Source organism: Mastigoproctus giganteus, chromosome 14, assembly GCF_048544385.1.
Source record: "Mastigoproctus giganteus isolate SK-2022 chromosome 14, ASM4854438v1, whole genome shotgun sequence".
Taxonomy (NCBI): Eukaryota; Metazoa; Arthropoda; class Arachnida; order Uropygi; family Thelyphonidae; genus Mastigoproctus; species Mastigoproctus giganteus.
In genome coordinates, this window is record NC_143588.1 from 11,682,140 (window position 1) to 11,697,669 (window position 15,530).

At 36.3% G+C, this 15,530-nt stretch overlaps 1 protein-coding gene across 3 annotated transcripts in view; it reads right to left on the reverse strand.

Annotated features, from left to right (window-relative positions):
* The window catches only part of sotv (exostosin glycosyltransferase sotv), a 266,617-nt gene that overhangs the window by 90,404 nt on the left and 160,683 nt on the right, over positions 1 to 15,530 (reverse strand). For all 3 annotated transcript variants that reach the window (XM_090389106.1, XM_090389104.1, XM_090389105.1), the window contains exons 8-9: positions 14,682 to 14,907; positions 966 to 1,149 (exon numbers count right to left, since the gene is read on the reverse strand). In XM_090389106.1, the coding sequence (XP_090245232.1) occupies positions 966 to 1,149; positions 14,682 to 14,907 (410 nt within the window). The remainder of the gene's footprint in view (positions 1 to 965; positions 1,150 to 14,681; positions 14,908 to 15,530) is intronic.

The following is a 15,530-nucleotide window of genomic DNA, read 5'->3' on the forward strand; positions in this document are numbered from 1 at the left end:
TGTATAGAATTTAAAAACTGTCTGAGAACCACTTAGTCATCTTCACGAAAGCAAAAACCCTTCCCTTTACCCCTGATGGTAGTTACATCTTTAAGTAAATCCCACATCAGCACACTGTGGTCATTGCCACCCAGTGGTTCCTTTATCTGCAGGTTCCTTATGCATGAAGAATCTCTGCTGATAATCAGATCAAGACTATTACTCCCTCTATTTGCCTCATGCTGCTGTAGAAAACAATCATCCAATAAATCTTCCCAGATATGGGTCAAGTGACCGACCCATATCTGGGAAAGTAAAATTCCCCATTATAAGAAAATCTGATTTACTGGCCCACTATTCCTCTGCACAGTTGTTCAATTTACTCAGAGTAATTTGGCCTATAACACACTCCTACTCTTAATTTTGCTTTCCCAATGATTATGTCACACCAAACTGACTCAACATTGCAATGTCCACCCATGTCAGCTGGATGCACTTCCTTAGATTTTATGTGTTTCTTAACTAACAGCATGACCTCCTCCCTTTCTATACACATTGTACTCCCTAAATTCCAATTTGCATTCCTTATCTCTGTGTGACACCACATCTGTGATATCCTAACACTATCCAATTTTGCGATGTCTTCATCAGAATCTCAAATTCATCAAATTTATTTTTTACAATTTATTTTTCATTTATTTATTTTTTTTTTATCAAATTTATTTATTCAAAAAAATACCAATTACAATTAGATAATGAAGTACAGCATGCTATATGCAACTGGTTTCATCAACAAGTGGGTGAAGGAATTCTATGAGAATGGTCCTGCATTTGATGAAACAATCGGAAGGATGCTCTGGGTGACTTTCTGCAAATAAGCGTAACATATCACATGTACCTACTGATGATTAGATTTTTACTGAACTTACTTCAGATTTACATAAAAAATATAAAAATGAATAAAATTCAATGGAAAAATTATTAACCTGGAGGAGGGGTCTTCTTCTGATTATTCCAAACTACAAGTACCTTAACTAAGCTCGGAGCTTGTACAACCTTTTGAATAACTTGAAATAAACTTTCTAAACGGTCATAGGTAAGAATAACAGCTGTAAAACCTTGGGATTTTGGAGTGATAACTGGCAAGAAAAGTGGGGATGACGTCCCTATCTATAATAAAAAACAAACAAAATAACAATGCTGTTAGAGAACAAATGAGAAAATTTATATAAAATTCCATTTTTAAACAGCTAATACAGTATTCTAAAAATAACAGTGCTGATTTCAATAACATATTTGGTATGCACTCAATGAATAAGAAATCAGGGGAAATTTGCCAAACACAATACGAGGGACAGTGTTTGAAAAGTTCATGGCTTGAGTATGAAAGGGTAGTTGTACAGTTTTAAAAATTTCTGTACCTAATGTATAACACTTCAAACAGTAAACCACCAAATTTTATGCAGTTTCAATAAGGTATTTTTTAATTACAGGTCCTGAAGTCAATTAAGTTGTGTGAATGAAGAAAGAAGACCAAAATTAGCCACTGTGCAGTCATTGAATATTTAAGAAAAAAGGACCAACAGCAAAGGCAATTAATGAGAATATGTTTACAACACTGGGGAAGGATGCTCCTTCCTATTATATGGTTAAGAAATGGGCAGCAGAATTTAAACATAGGAGGGAGAACCTGAAAGATAAACCATGATGTGAAAGACCTATGTCCATCACTCCAGAAGTTGTTGATAGTGTGCATGATCCGACAAAGAGTAATGAGTGACAGTTTAGTATAGTGCCAAAATCTTGGGCATCTCATTTGAACATGTGTACCACATAATAACAATTTCTCGCCATGAAAAAGGTGTCAGCATGATGGGTCCCAAAGCTGTTGATAGCAGAACAAAAATGCACAATAGCTGTTAAGTCAAGTGAACATTTGCATAATTTTCAAGCAGATCCAGCAAATTTCTTTGTAAGGTTTGTGACCATGGATGAGACATGGATCCGCCACTTCCACTTTCAACTAGAGACAAAGGTGCAATGTAAACAGTGGAAACATATCTCTTTTCCCCTTGCATAGAAAGCCAACTTGATTCCTTCTGCTGGCAAGGTATTAGCATTTGTTTTTGGGGATGCTGATAGAGGGTTGCTAGTGGATTAGCTTCACAAAGAACAGATAGTCATAGGGCTTATTACTCAGACTTGAGGCATTTGCATGAAAATGTAAAAGACAAACAATGAGAAAAACTCAGCAAAGGGGTCTTTTTCCACCAGGGCAATGCAGCTGCTAACAAGTCTGTCATTGCATGACTGCAGCTTTAAAATCTTGGACCATCCTCCATATTCAACAGACCTAGTCCCATTGGACTTTCACCAATTTCCTAATTTGAAAAAATACCTGGGTGGCATCCATTTTCTCACTAATGGTGATGTCACTGCTGCAGTGGATACATTCTTGGAGGCTCAAGGATACAATTTTGTTATCAATGCATTGAACCACTGGTGACAAAAGTGTATAAACTACAAAACAGACTATGTTAAGAATTGATGTGTTACTGGACTCCTCAAGGAAACCCTTCATACTCAGGCCACAAACTGCACAAATGCACCCTGTAAGCAAGCATTACTTGTCAATTACTGTAGAATTATAAACGTGTAATTACACATTGAAAACTATGTTATACTTTACTATAAATAATATGGTAGTTTTATTTTGTAGGTAGATTTGTATTGTAGTTTAATACTTTGAACTATTACATTAGAGAAATATTTCAAGTTACAATAAATGATAGAAGGAATTGATAATTTTGAATTAATATCACACTTCATCCAAATGTGTTATACAGGTCACCATGTCAATAAAAATCAGTCCATTTTAGACTATCCTTTCTATTTACCATTTTCGTCCTTACTATTTACTTGCTACTTCTCATAGCCAGGTGATGTCTTTTGGCAAACATAATAGATCTGTGATCACTGCATAGTCCAATTTTATATCCCAATTTACTATATGTCTAAGCATATTTGTTGAAACAACTGTTACATCAATATTCAATTGACCTTGAGTAGAGGAGAAAGTAAATAGCTTCCCTGCCTTATTAACTACATTCCTTTCACAGAAAGAAATAATTCCTCCAAAAGTCATCCTTGTAAATCCATATGAACACTACACCATAAATTTGATTTTGCATTTGAATACATGCAAATAACAATATTTGTGTTTCCCAATGTAACAAAAATCCTTTCCAATGTATTCAAAGCAACTTGAAAATCTTCTGAAGGAACACAGTACATAAAAAGAAAAGCCATAAATAGATATAAGAGTACAAACCATAAAAGAAGTACTCGTGCTGGTAATAACTGATACTGTTAGCTTATAGGTTTCTCTTCTGTTATGTACACTGATCTCAAAGATTTGGGATATCCTACCAACTTATAACCTGAGCCAAATTGACCACCTATAACACATGGTTCTTGCAAGCAGATCAAATCCACTTGACGTTCCACAGCCACAACTCTTATCTTCTCAGCAACTGCTCATGATTTTGCGAAATATTAATTTACATTGTTAAAGAAACCGACCCAATATTAGAGTAAATCTCTGTTGAACTATCAATTATTCATTAACAGTCCTCAGCCTAGCAATTTCTGGAGCTCAAATACATTTGGGGGATAATACATCTTGGACAGAAGGTAATCCACTAGCAATCCTTCATGCATTTTGGTGGTGCATCTTTATTAGGGCAATCAGCAAACGTATGCCCACCATATGTGCAATGCCCACAAGAAACAACTTTTTGTGTACAGTAAATGGATGAATGTCCATAAGCTAAGCATTTAAAACATTTATTTACTACTACAAATTTCCTAAATTTATGGGAAGTATATCCTAAATAAATTCTGTCATTGATCAAAAGACATTTTAATAACTGTGGGGACACTCCAATGACCCAATTTATTACTTTAGCTTTAGATCCTGTAGCGAACCTAAATTATGGTCTCATTCTTAACATCTTCATACGTAATTTAAAAATCACAAATTTTTCTAGAATAAGTCCTCTTTAGTATACTCCCTAGGTACATTATAAATAAACAGAGATGGATTGTTAATTTTAGGATTCTCAGATCTAAGACCAACTGATTGTAATGTTGGCAAGTTATTAATATTATTAATATTAGCCATATAGTGCAAGAAAGCCTGAGGCTTATGCTGCACCAGCCAAAAATAATTTCTGAGTTACCCAGAGAGAGAGAGAGAGAGAGAGAGAGAGAGAGAACAAGAGTCAGAAGTAGAAGGGAATCACCAAAAAAGAGAAGAATAATGATATCCAGCTCAGGACCCTGGGTGTGCAAAACCCATACTCACCAGATGTGAGCCCTTGGGGTTAATAATCTTATCCATGTCTTGTTGATTTACTGTCTCCAAAAGAATCCCTTTATTTCAAACCAGTCTCATTTTTAATTTTAATATTTTTGTAATTTTCCATAATGGTATCAGCTCTTGTTGTAATGGAGTTTTACAACACATAGGCTGCCAGGGCCATATTGTGTCTTTCAAATGGCTAGTATGAAATACTAACTTTATTGCAATAGGTGTTATATTTTATGATATATATCTATACAGTTTAGGAAGGTAAATAGTTCTGTTTTATTAGGATCATCTCCGAGAATCTGCATTAATGATAATGTTGATTGTGCCTTAGCAAATGATTTGAAGGGGTTTGAATGGATATTTAGAAACTGGGGGCAGTCTACCAATAAATGACGAACAGTCAGTTGTACATGACATGAGCATTGGGGAGTGTGGTCATTCATTATTAGATACAGGTGAGTGAGGTGAGTATGTCCAATCCTTAACCTTTTCTAAAATTATTTCATCTCACCTGTTTGTTTCCTGAATAACCTTTCCAGATTACAGACCAGCTATTATAATATGCTTTACAGATAATGTGTTTGTAATCTGTATATGGAACTAGAAGTCTGCAAAATAGTAGTTTCTGGTTGTTAGGCTGCAAGATCTGCTCTTTCATTGCCGGCTATTCCAGAATGTTCTTGGATCCAGCAGAATGTCACAGTATCCTGAAAGAGGCCTCTGAGGTCGGGAAAACTCATGTCTAAAAAATATATAAATTCATACACCGACCATTGAATAAAATTTAAAATTTAATATGACTACAATCTTTACACAAAAATATTTACAATAAACTATTGCGGAATGCTAAAAACTGTAATAAAAGATCATTTACAATAAACTTTGCTAAAATATAAAACATTAAAAGTGCTAAAAACCTGAAGCTTTCGGGAGCGTCAGCTCCCTTCTTCAACAGTGATATGACTTCCTGCAACATCTCCTTAAGTAGCAGGCTCACGGTACCTCCACACGTGGTATTTCTCCACGTGGTTCAATTGGAACATGGTCAGAACTGGAAGCAGAAATGTCTCGGGAACGTGGCAAAGAAAATCGTTCATCCGACCTTAATATAATTGTTTCAAAGATAGGATTAATACGTATACCTCTATCTCTATTCATGGTATTCCTACTGGATGAACTAATCCGTAAACCCTCGAGCCATTTACGCTCCCAGTATCCATGTGCACGATCCAAAATAATAGCGTCCTCCGGGGAGATTTGATGTTGCTTCTCCCAAAAATGTTCGGCCACAGCAGACTTGTTGTATTCAGCGGTTCTTATGGCATTTAAATGTTCCCTCAGACGATCCCTGAGCCGTCGTTTTGTTTCCCCCACATAACACTCCCCACAATCCGGGCATTCTATTCTATAAACCACTCCACTAAGATCTTTTGGTATGCGGTCTTTGACCTGAGACACAGCTGTGCACAGCCTCCACCCAGGAAGCTGTACACAGCGTGTCCCATAACCCCGTAAAATTCTTGCCAGATGTTCAGTAAGGCGCGGATAGTAGGGGATGTATGCGGTGGCTACCGGAACGAACGACTCCCTACGTTCGGACACTCCTCTACTATATCTATCCAGGATCCTCTGGGAGTATCCGCACTTTCTAAGTTCTGCCGTGACACGATTAATTTCTTTTTCTTTATCCTCAGAAGTGGTACAGTGTGATCTTACTCTGTCAAATAAAGCTTTTGCTACACTATTCTTGTATTGTCCAGCTTGTTCTGAATTGAAATGGGTGTATTGACCTCTACACATGGGTTTTTTAAACACTGACGTCTTAAGTCTAAAACCCACCCTGGAGATCAATACATCCAAAAATGACAGGGTACCACCCGTTTCCGCCTCTGAGGTGAATTGTATAAATTGGGAGAAGCTATTAAGCCAGCAAACGGCATCATCCTCCCTCCCCTTCTGGACCAGGGCAAAGGTATCATCAACATATCTTCTCCAATTCCTAATAGGAAACGAACACCCACTAAAAACCCTACTTTCCAACTCCTCCATGGCCAAATTGGCCACGGTGGCACTAATAGGTGAACCCATGGCAGTACCGTGAACCTGCTTATACATAGTTCCTTGAAACAACATGGTAGTACTAGCTAGACATAATTCTACCCCGGTGCAAATGTCTTCCACACCGAGAAGTGATCTATTACCAAGGGAGGCATCCCTGGTCAATGCCATTTTTACACAATATACTGCATGACTAATAGGAATACATGTAAATAAAGATATAACGTCAAAAGAGATCATGCTCTCATCATCATTTATAGTCAAATTCCCCACAAAATTCACAAACTCTCTACTGTCTTTAACAACATATTCGGACTGCCCCACTATGGGTGCTGACCATGTGCCAATTGAACCACGTGGAGAAATACCACGTGTGGAGGTACCGTGAGCCTGCTACTTAAGGAGATGTTGCAGGAAGTCATATCACTGTTGAAGAAGGGAGCTGACGCTCCCGAAAGCTTCAGGTTTTTAGCGCTTTTAATGTTTTATATTTTAGCAAAGTTTATTGTAAATGATCTTTTATTACAGTTTTTAGCATTCCGCAATAGTTTATTGTAAATATTTTTGTGTAAAGATTGCAGTCATATTAAATTTTAAATTTTATTCAATGGTCGGTGTATGAATTTATATATTTTTTAGACAGAATGTCACAGTTTGGTTTGACTCATTACAAGCAAGAAACTTGGAATGTATTTGTTTTATTATAAGATGAGAGGAGTTGTTACTACTAATTATAGCAGCGATAGCACTGAGTGAGTCAGTGTATATTAAAGCAAGTGTAATTAAAAGTTCAGTAATCCAATCAAGAGCTGAGTTTAAAGCAGTAAAGATATTGCATTCTACTGGTAATGAAACATAGATGGTGAATAAAGGGAAGATTGCCACAGCACCTACTTGGGTCTCAGTTTTTGATCCCTCTGTATAGATTTTATAGGCCTGTGAGTTAGAAGCAGAGTGAGTTTCACATAACTGTGCAATATTGGAGGGGGACAAGGTGTTCTTCCCCCGCTGTTGAAAACACAGTAGACTCTCGATTTTCCGGGATAGATGGTAAAAAACAAATCACGGATAATCGATTTCACGGTTAATTCAAAAATACAGAAGTCCTCAACTTCGTAATAGTAATGTAAGATGTAACTTCTTACTTCGTCGAGTTTTATCTAACTCGGGAATGGCTAATAACATGTTGCTACTATATCATTATTGACAAATCTGAATTCAGCGCGATACTTGTTAATCTTTGACCATTTTCGTACATTCTTATTAGTTTAATTTTCTGATCCAAATCAATCGCTTTCCTTTTCTTAGTAGATTTACTAGCACCGCTTTCACTTATTCTCTTAGTCGGCACCACGATAACTGTCAAGATGAAATTTTCTGTAAAGAACTTCACAGGGTTAAGGCGAAAACTCACTATTATCACCCCACGCGAGCCACATTTTACTAAAGCACATTTCTGGAGGTCACTATCATAAAACAATTTGCACTTTCCATGTTATTGGGCTTTTCTGTTCGTGCATTTAATTATAAACAGGTAGTAAACTCGATCTTATTGCCTTTGCGAAAATACCAATAGCCGGAATTATGTGTATTTTTACATTATTATGGTGAAATGTGTGTCCCCTTCACTGAAATCTTCAGTCATAAAAAAAAAAAAACACAAATAAATTATAAGAATCTTCTCTTCTTTCCTGTTTTTTTGCTTGTTACTCAGTATCTCACTTGTGCAATTTGTGAGTGCCGTGATCGTCATTATGGATTGCTTATTATTATTATTATTTTTTTTGTTTTAAATTTTACAATCCTAAAAAAAAAAAAAAAAAAAAAAATTGAGTGAAAAAAAATTTACGTAACTCTGTAGTTGCATAAGTCGGGGACTTACTGTATCAAAATATGTTCAGCAACCTTCGTAAAAAATATGGCGATAGATAAAAAAAAACTTACTACCTACTACTCACTTGTCCAATTCAATGCTACCCTTTATTTTTTACGATGTAAATTTTAACTCGAATAACTTTCCTTTATTTTTTACGATGTTGCATATGATTTGGTCACCAACATTATAATGGTTCATTAGAGATTTAACCCTACCTTTATCCCATCCCCCATAACCCTAATTTTAAAGGATGCACCATTTTCAAACTTTTGAATAATTTCAAGTCTTTGTTTAACTGAAAACACAGCTCTTTTGCGTTTATCCATAATTTCCGCGATTTCTAAACAAAAAAAAAAAATATATATATATATTTACTATAAAAAAAATTGACATTGCTGACATAAATAACGAAACAAAATTTGTCCTTTTGCGGTGCGACCGAACAGAACAATCTATGCGATGCACTAAAACAAACAAAACATTTGTGTTTCTCTCTCTCTCTTTTTTTTTTTTTTGAGCGGCATGTGTGAAGACAGCGGGGATGCAATATAATAGGTACACATACTAATCTCCCAACAACGACTTATAACGTCGCTTCTTGTCACTTATTTCCGACTTGCAAAACATCTGTTTATACCTATTCTAGTTATTACTTGAATTTTATAATTTTTGGTTGGTTTTTTATTTTTTATTTATTTTTTTTATTTGGAGTCTTGAAGTGTCCCAGTTAATCCGATCCCAGTAAATCGAGAGTCTGCTGTAGTCGTATTGCAGGAAATTTGTTCAAGGTGGATCAGGAGATGTCATGTCCTGAAATATATTGCTGATTTCTATATTCCATATTTGAGTCAGTTCTTTAAGTCTAAGTGGAGCAGGTCAGTTTTCATTTGGTTGATCTATTGTAAAATGACTCCCATTCGGTATTATACAGACATCTCCAACTAAGGTAAGAGGGAAGACTGCGGATTTCTGCGGCATACATCAAAAGTAATGCTTTCCTCCTAAGATGTAAGGGAGGTTCATGAGTTTCGATGTAAAGGCTCCGAACTGGAGAGGTTTTGAAAGCCCCTAGAGAAACTCTCAGAGCACTGTGTTGGATCATGTTCATGTTCAATTGCTCTAAAGTAGTTTTTCTCGCAGAGTCATACAGTGGAGAGCCATAGTCCAAGCGGGACCTGATGAGAGCTCTATAAAGATGGATCAGGTATGTCAATCAGCACCCAATAACATGGTTGACACACACCGGAATATATTCAATTTCTTCAAGCAGATGGTCTGAAGGTAGGTCACATGTGCTTGAAAGTTCAGTTTCCTATCTAGTACCAGTCCAAGAAAATGGACAGTGTGAGCAAGGGGGTATTGGCATGTTATTAATCTTTAGCTCAGGATCAGGATGAAGTGACCATAATTTGCAGAAGTGAGTAGTGGTGGATTTCTGCTCAGCAAGACGATATCCATTGTGTAAGGTCCAGGCTTCTATTCTGACTAGAGCAATTTTCAACTGTCATTCGATAGTATTCATACTCTGTGACTAGCAGGATATAGTGAGGTCATCTGCATACATGTATATTTGAATGGTTTTTGGAAGATCTTCCAATATGTTGTTGATCCGAATCACAAATAGGGTAGCACTCCATGTTGAACCCTGTGGAACACCCTCTTCTTGAATATGAGATGCTGACAGCATGTTTCGATATCAGACTTGAAAATTGCATAATCTTAAAAAGTTCTGAATTATTTGAGGAAGATAGCCTCTCAGTCCCAACTAATGCATATCGTTAATAATGCCATGATGCCAAGTGGTATCGAATGTTTTTTGAATATCTAAATTGACCATCACTAGATGCTGTCTCATGATGAAGGCATTGTGTATGTTGGATTCAATTTTTACAAGTAAATCTTGGCTAGACCTGTTTTTGCAGAAGCCATACTGGTAATCAGAAAGAAGATTTTGGGACTCTAGAATCCAGGTGAGCCTTTTATGCAACATCCTTTCAAAGATATTGCCCAAACAATTTGTCAATGATATTGGTTTGTAATTCTGAACTAGGGAAGGATCTTTGCCTAGTTTTGGTATTGCACAAATATAGGAATGATGCCATGACAGAGGATATGAATTTTCTGAAAAGATACAGTTATAGAAGAGTAATAATATTAGTATTAGTATTAGTATTAGTAACGGCCGCATGGTGCAAGAAAGCCTATGGCTTATGCTGCACCAGCCAAAAAAAAAAAAAAAAAATCCGAACAAAACAATGATAAAAACAAAAAAAAAAAAAAATAAATAAATAAATAACTAAATAATAATAATTAATAAATAAAAAAAAATAAATAAAAAGGAAATTAAACCTATCATCCTATGCGCTTCCCTTACCCGAAAGTACTATCCAGATGACCTTTGAATTTCCCCAAACTGTCGGCCTCTACCACCCATGAAGGCAACCCATTCCGGTAATTTACAACTCGCTGGCTAAAATAAAACTTCCTGCAGTCCAATCTAAACATTTCCCCCCGTAACTTGAATTTATGTCCCCTAGTTCTAGCATCATTTATAATCTTGAAAATTTCGTCCTCAATATGCCTGGATCAGCTTCACATAGATGCTTCAGCATACTGTAGTGAATGCTGTCTGGTCCGGCTGCACTATTTGGAGATTTACTCAAGGATTCCTTGAGTTCAACTAGAGTAAAAGGCTGGTTATAAAGAAGTGAGAGTCTAGTTTGAAAATTCAATTTTTGACATTCTTCATTAGTTTTAATGTGTTGAAAGGAGGTCACATAAGGAGAAGAGGCAGAAATATTATAAAATGACTCTGCTAAAGAATTTGCAATATCAGTAGGAGAGGTTAGGTCCTGCCCATCCATTGTATTATTGGAGATTGCAGCGGTAGAAATTTCCCATTGAGAGCTTGAATTTTTTTCCAGATAATTTGAGTGTCAATTATAGTTGAGGTGAATTTAATCCAGGAGTCACGTTTTGCTTTTTTTCTAATTTGTCTGGCTTTGGCTCTGAGTTTTTTGTAAACAATTAGGTTGGCTGCAGTTGAGAATTTGCAAAAGTGGTTCCAAGCATGGTTTTTTCCTACTTTCGCTTTGGAATAATCTGAATAGTAATAGTTCCTTGACCAAAACAGTCACATTTTTGTGAGCTCCATTATAAAAGTGCTATTTTATAGTGATTTCATGGAATTTTGAATCGGCAATGGTCTCAAACAATAGAGAGAAGTAAACTGGACTTACAGGTGACTTTTCATGAGATTTAAACAATTATTTTAAGAACTATGTACATTTTAAGTTTTCATATGTAAAGCTGTATAGTAACATGCTAGCCGTATATGTATTGTTATGTATAGCTATATGTGATTTTCATTAGAGTGGACCAAGCACTTGGGAAGCCCTAATAGTAAATTTAAATAGTTTCATTCTTAAATAGTTTCATGCATATGAACATTGTTGTTCATATGCATGAACAACAAGGGACGTTTAATATTGACAGTTTGGTGCTAAAAATTGTTAATTATTGCTGATGCTAACTGTATATAGATACAGGAACAATATTTTAATTGCCAGTTAACTATAACATGGAATATATACTGAAATTGGAATGCATTCGTGTCATGTGGTCGCAAAGGACGCCTAGCACGGACGAAAAGGGAAAAATTTAGAAAGGAAATACTAATCGGATAATCGATCAATATATATCATTAAAACAAGGAAGGTCCCTTCTATTTAAGGAACCACTTGGAAAAATTTCTGAACAAGTGGAATGAAAGCTGCAGGCATCCGAGTGTGGCTCATTATCGACCATGTGGTATTCCTGTTTGCGTTTACTAAGTCCTGTAATCAGATTATGACACTGGTTTAAATTGTATTTTATTTGACTGATTGTGATTACCGATGTTATTTCTATGTGTGGGATAGCCCAAAACTTAATCTGGGCATAACTCAGGAGCTATTAACAGCACGAACCTGTGTCAGCTACCAAACACCTTTATTCTGTGCCCCCAAGAATATAACAATAGAATCCTGTTAATCCGAACATCTCGGAAAAACGACATTATCCAAAATGCCAGCAGAAAACCATTCTCAAAAGGAGGACTGTGCCGGAAAAGTGACTGAGACCATCAATAATGATGACCACAAAGAAGCCGCAGATGATCAGACTCCTTTATTCTACCCTGCCGGAAGGACCGGTCCCAGAACAAATCCTGTTTCTCAGAAATGAGCTTGAAAACTTGCTGAAGGAACAGAACAACTGAATTACTACATGGCTACGAGCAGATATTGTGTCCCTATGGACTAAGGTGGAAACTATTCTCCTCAATTATGGGAACTCCTCAAGTTTCATATCAAATCCGAAAAGGCCAACCAATGCTAAACTGGAAGTATTCCTTCAAGGCGGGCAAAATGAAATGCCACAACACTCTCTGACCTATTCTGAAGTGCTGAGGACAAATGTCCCAGCCAGACAGCAGAGACAAACTGCCACCGACAAAAGATGTTACTCCCCAAACCACACTTAGTAGTGCTCAAGCCCACCATACCCAGACACAAATCAAATGAAGATATTAAGAAAGCTGTGATGGACTCTCTCACAGAGACCTAAAGAGCACAAGAATAAAGTCCATCAGGAAAACCTGAAACACAGGAGTGATAATTGAAACTGTGACCAGCAATGATGCTAAATGCATCTTAGAAGATACCAAAATACCCACCCTTGGATTGGTAGCTCAACCACCAAGGCAGAAGGGCCTGTCCATCATGGTGTATGACCTGGAATAGGACACATCAACCACCATTACAGAGGAGATTTACAGATGAAACCTGCAACAAGACCTACCAGGTATGGCCAAAATATCAGACAAAAAGCAGGAATGTTAGTGCCATAAATTGGGTGATTAAACTAACGCCAGATGCCTAGAGAATCATAATGAGGCACCCCTCAATATACATAAACTGGTGAGCACATCGATACAGGGAGCATGTAGCGGTCCCAAACTGCTTACGCTGCTGCTGCTGTCTTGGTCACAGTTGTGCTGCAGGTCACAGTTGGGAACATACTGTTCCCAACTGTGACCTGCAGCCACTGCGGGGAGAAGGGACACAGTTTCGACTCTTGCTCAAACAAGGATAAAGACCCGGTTTGTGTGAACTGCAAGGACCTGAAGATGCCGCTTACACACTCCCTTTGTGATAGAAACTGTTCCACTTACCTGAAAGCCAAGAGCATCCACCAGGAAAGAATCAATTATGGGAATTCTGAATAAAGGATATAACAACAAGAGTCTAAAATTTATGCAAATAAACGCCCAAAGAGCATATGCAGTCGCAGGCCAAATCACAAAAAAGGCAGAAGAAGAAAACTGTGATATTCTAATAATTCAGAAACCCTACAAAGTTGCAAATAACACTAATAAAGTCTGGGGATATCCCTTCTTCTTTTCTTTCTTTTTTTTTTTTGTTAGTTGTTGGCGCATCGGCTTCTGTGGCCATAATGCACCTCCCAAAGTTTTTGCATTTTACTCTGATCCAAGCCCAAGGCGGGATTCGAACCCGCGACCTTTGGGCGATTCCTGTCTTGTTGGTCCCAGAGTGCATTTCGTATGAAAATGGCACTAATAAATTTATCCACATTCATTATTATTACTATGGGTGCTTATATAAGAGCAGTGAAATCAAACTTGCTTGATCATTGTGCTTTGCTCTCTACTACCGAAAGAAGCCACTCTACTCGCTGCTGCACTATGCTTGTTTTGACATGTAAACGTGTGTTTGTTTTCTCCGCTTTGCTTGTCGCTATGCGCGCTGCTTTGCTCGCTGCTCCACTATGTTTTCAGCCTTAGCAGAAATCCTTTTGACTCCTATGGCTGCTAAGAAATATACACAGAAGTATTAATAACTGTTTAAAATTTAAAATCAAATTTTATAGTGATAAGGATATTTCAATTAAATTTAACCTTTTTTATTATATAAGAAATGCTGCAGATTTTGAATTTGTTACTTTTTATGAGTGTTATGGGTGAGATGAAGCTAACATTGGTGATTATAAATTCAAAAATCATTTTTGATCTTCTACAAGAAAATAAAGGAATAACATTTTAAATTTTGGAATAAAAATCAAAAGAAATAGTTAACATAATTTGTAAATCTCCTTACATACATTAATCAATTATATGAAAAAGAAAAAGCAGAACAGCACTCACAATGTCGCACAAATACTAATAATATATATGGGATTTCACCAAAGGATAATATAAGGTATCTTCCTTGTTTTTATGTTATCTTTAATAAAGCATCAAACATAGACAACAATAAACCTGTGTTTACACAACAGTGTATATTGCTCATTTTTATATAATGAGTATTATAAAAACAATCTGAAATAGTAATTACGCACCTTCAGAGGAGCATTATTCCAGTCTTCATATGAATGGGATACATGAGCAAATACGCGATCATTCAGTATCTGAAGAACAGTAGTTGTAATCTTCTTCATACTACTAAAATAGGTCTCCCATAAAAAACACACTTGCTGCCTCATTTCAGCTATATGGTCATCAGATATTGATTTCAAGATATGGATTATTTCTGATAAATCATCTTCATAAAGAATTACTGCTGCTCTATCAAGTATATTGGAAGTATACATATATATAAAACTGTTCATCATGAAATCAAAAGAAATGAATAAAGAATTTTTTAGCATACTAAATTAAACATTTCATATATGATCACTTTACCCTACCTTATGAAAAACATTATTCAGACTAGCAGTTTGCACAGCCCACTAAAGAAGATAATAACACAATAAAATTCAAAACAGTAACAATTAATTCCACATGAACTCAAAATCCAAATAAAACTTTTTAGCTTAATTAATTCAACAAAACTGATGAACCTGATCCAGTGATACCAGCTTTTCAAAGTCTGATAGTCGTTCAGCAAGAGTCTTAGACACCACATTTAGTAACTATTTCATGTTTCGATAAATTCTTAATGTGATGGACAGGCTTGATGAAGTGATAGCAGTTTTTCAATGTCTGGTTTAAAGTCACTTAGCAGGAATCTTAAATCACCACGTTTAGTAATTTGGAGTTGATTTCTTTCCTTGGAGAGAAGTTGGATGACCAACTGAAACCACATTGCACTAAATATGACATTGGAAATGCAACAAAGAGCTTACGTTTGCATCATAAATGCAAACAAAGTGACAAAAAAAAAAAAAAAAAAAAGCTTTGAAAGCAAT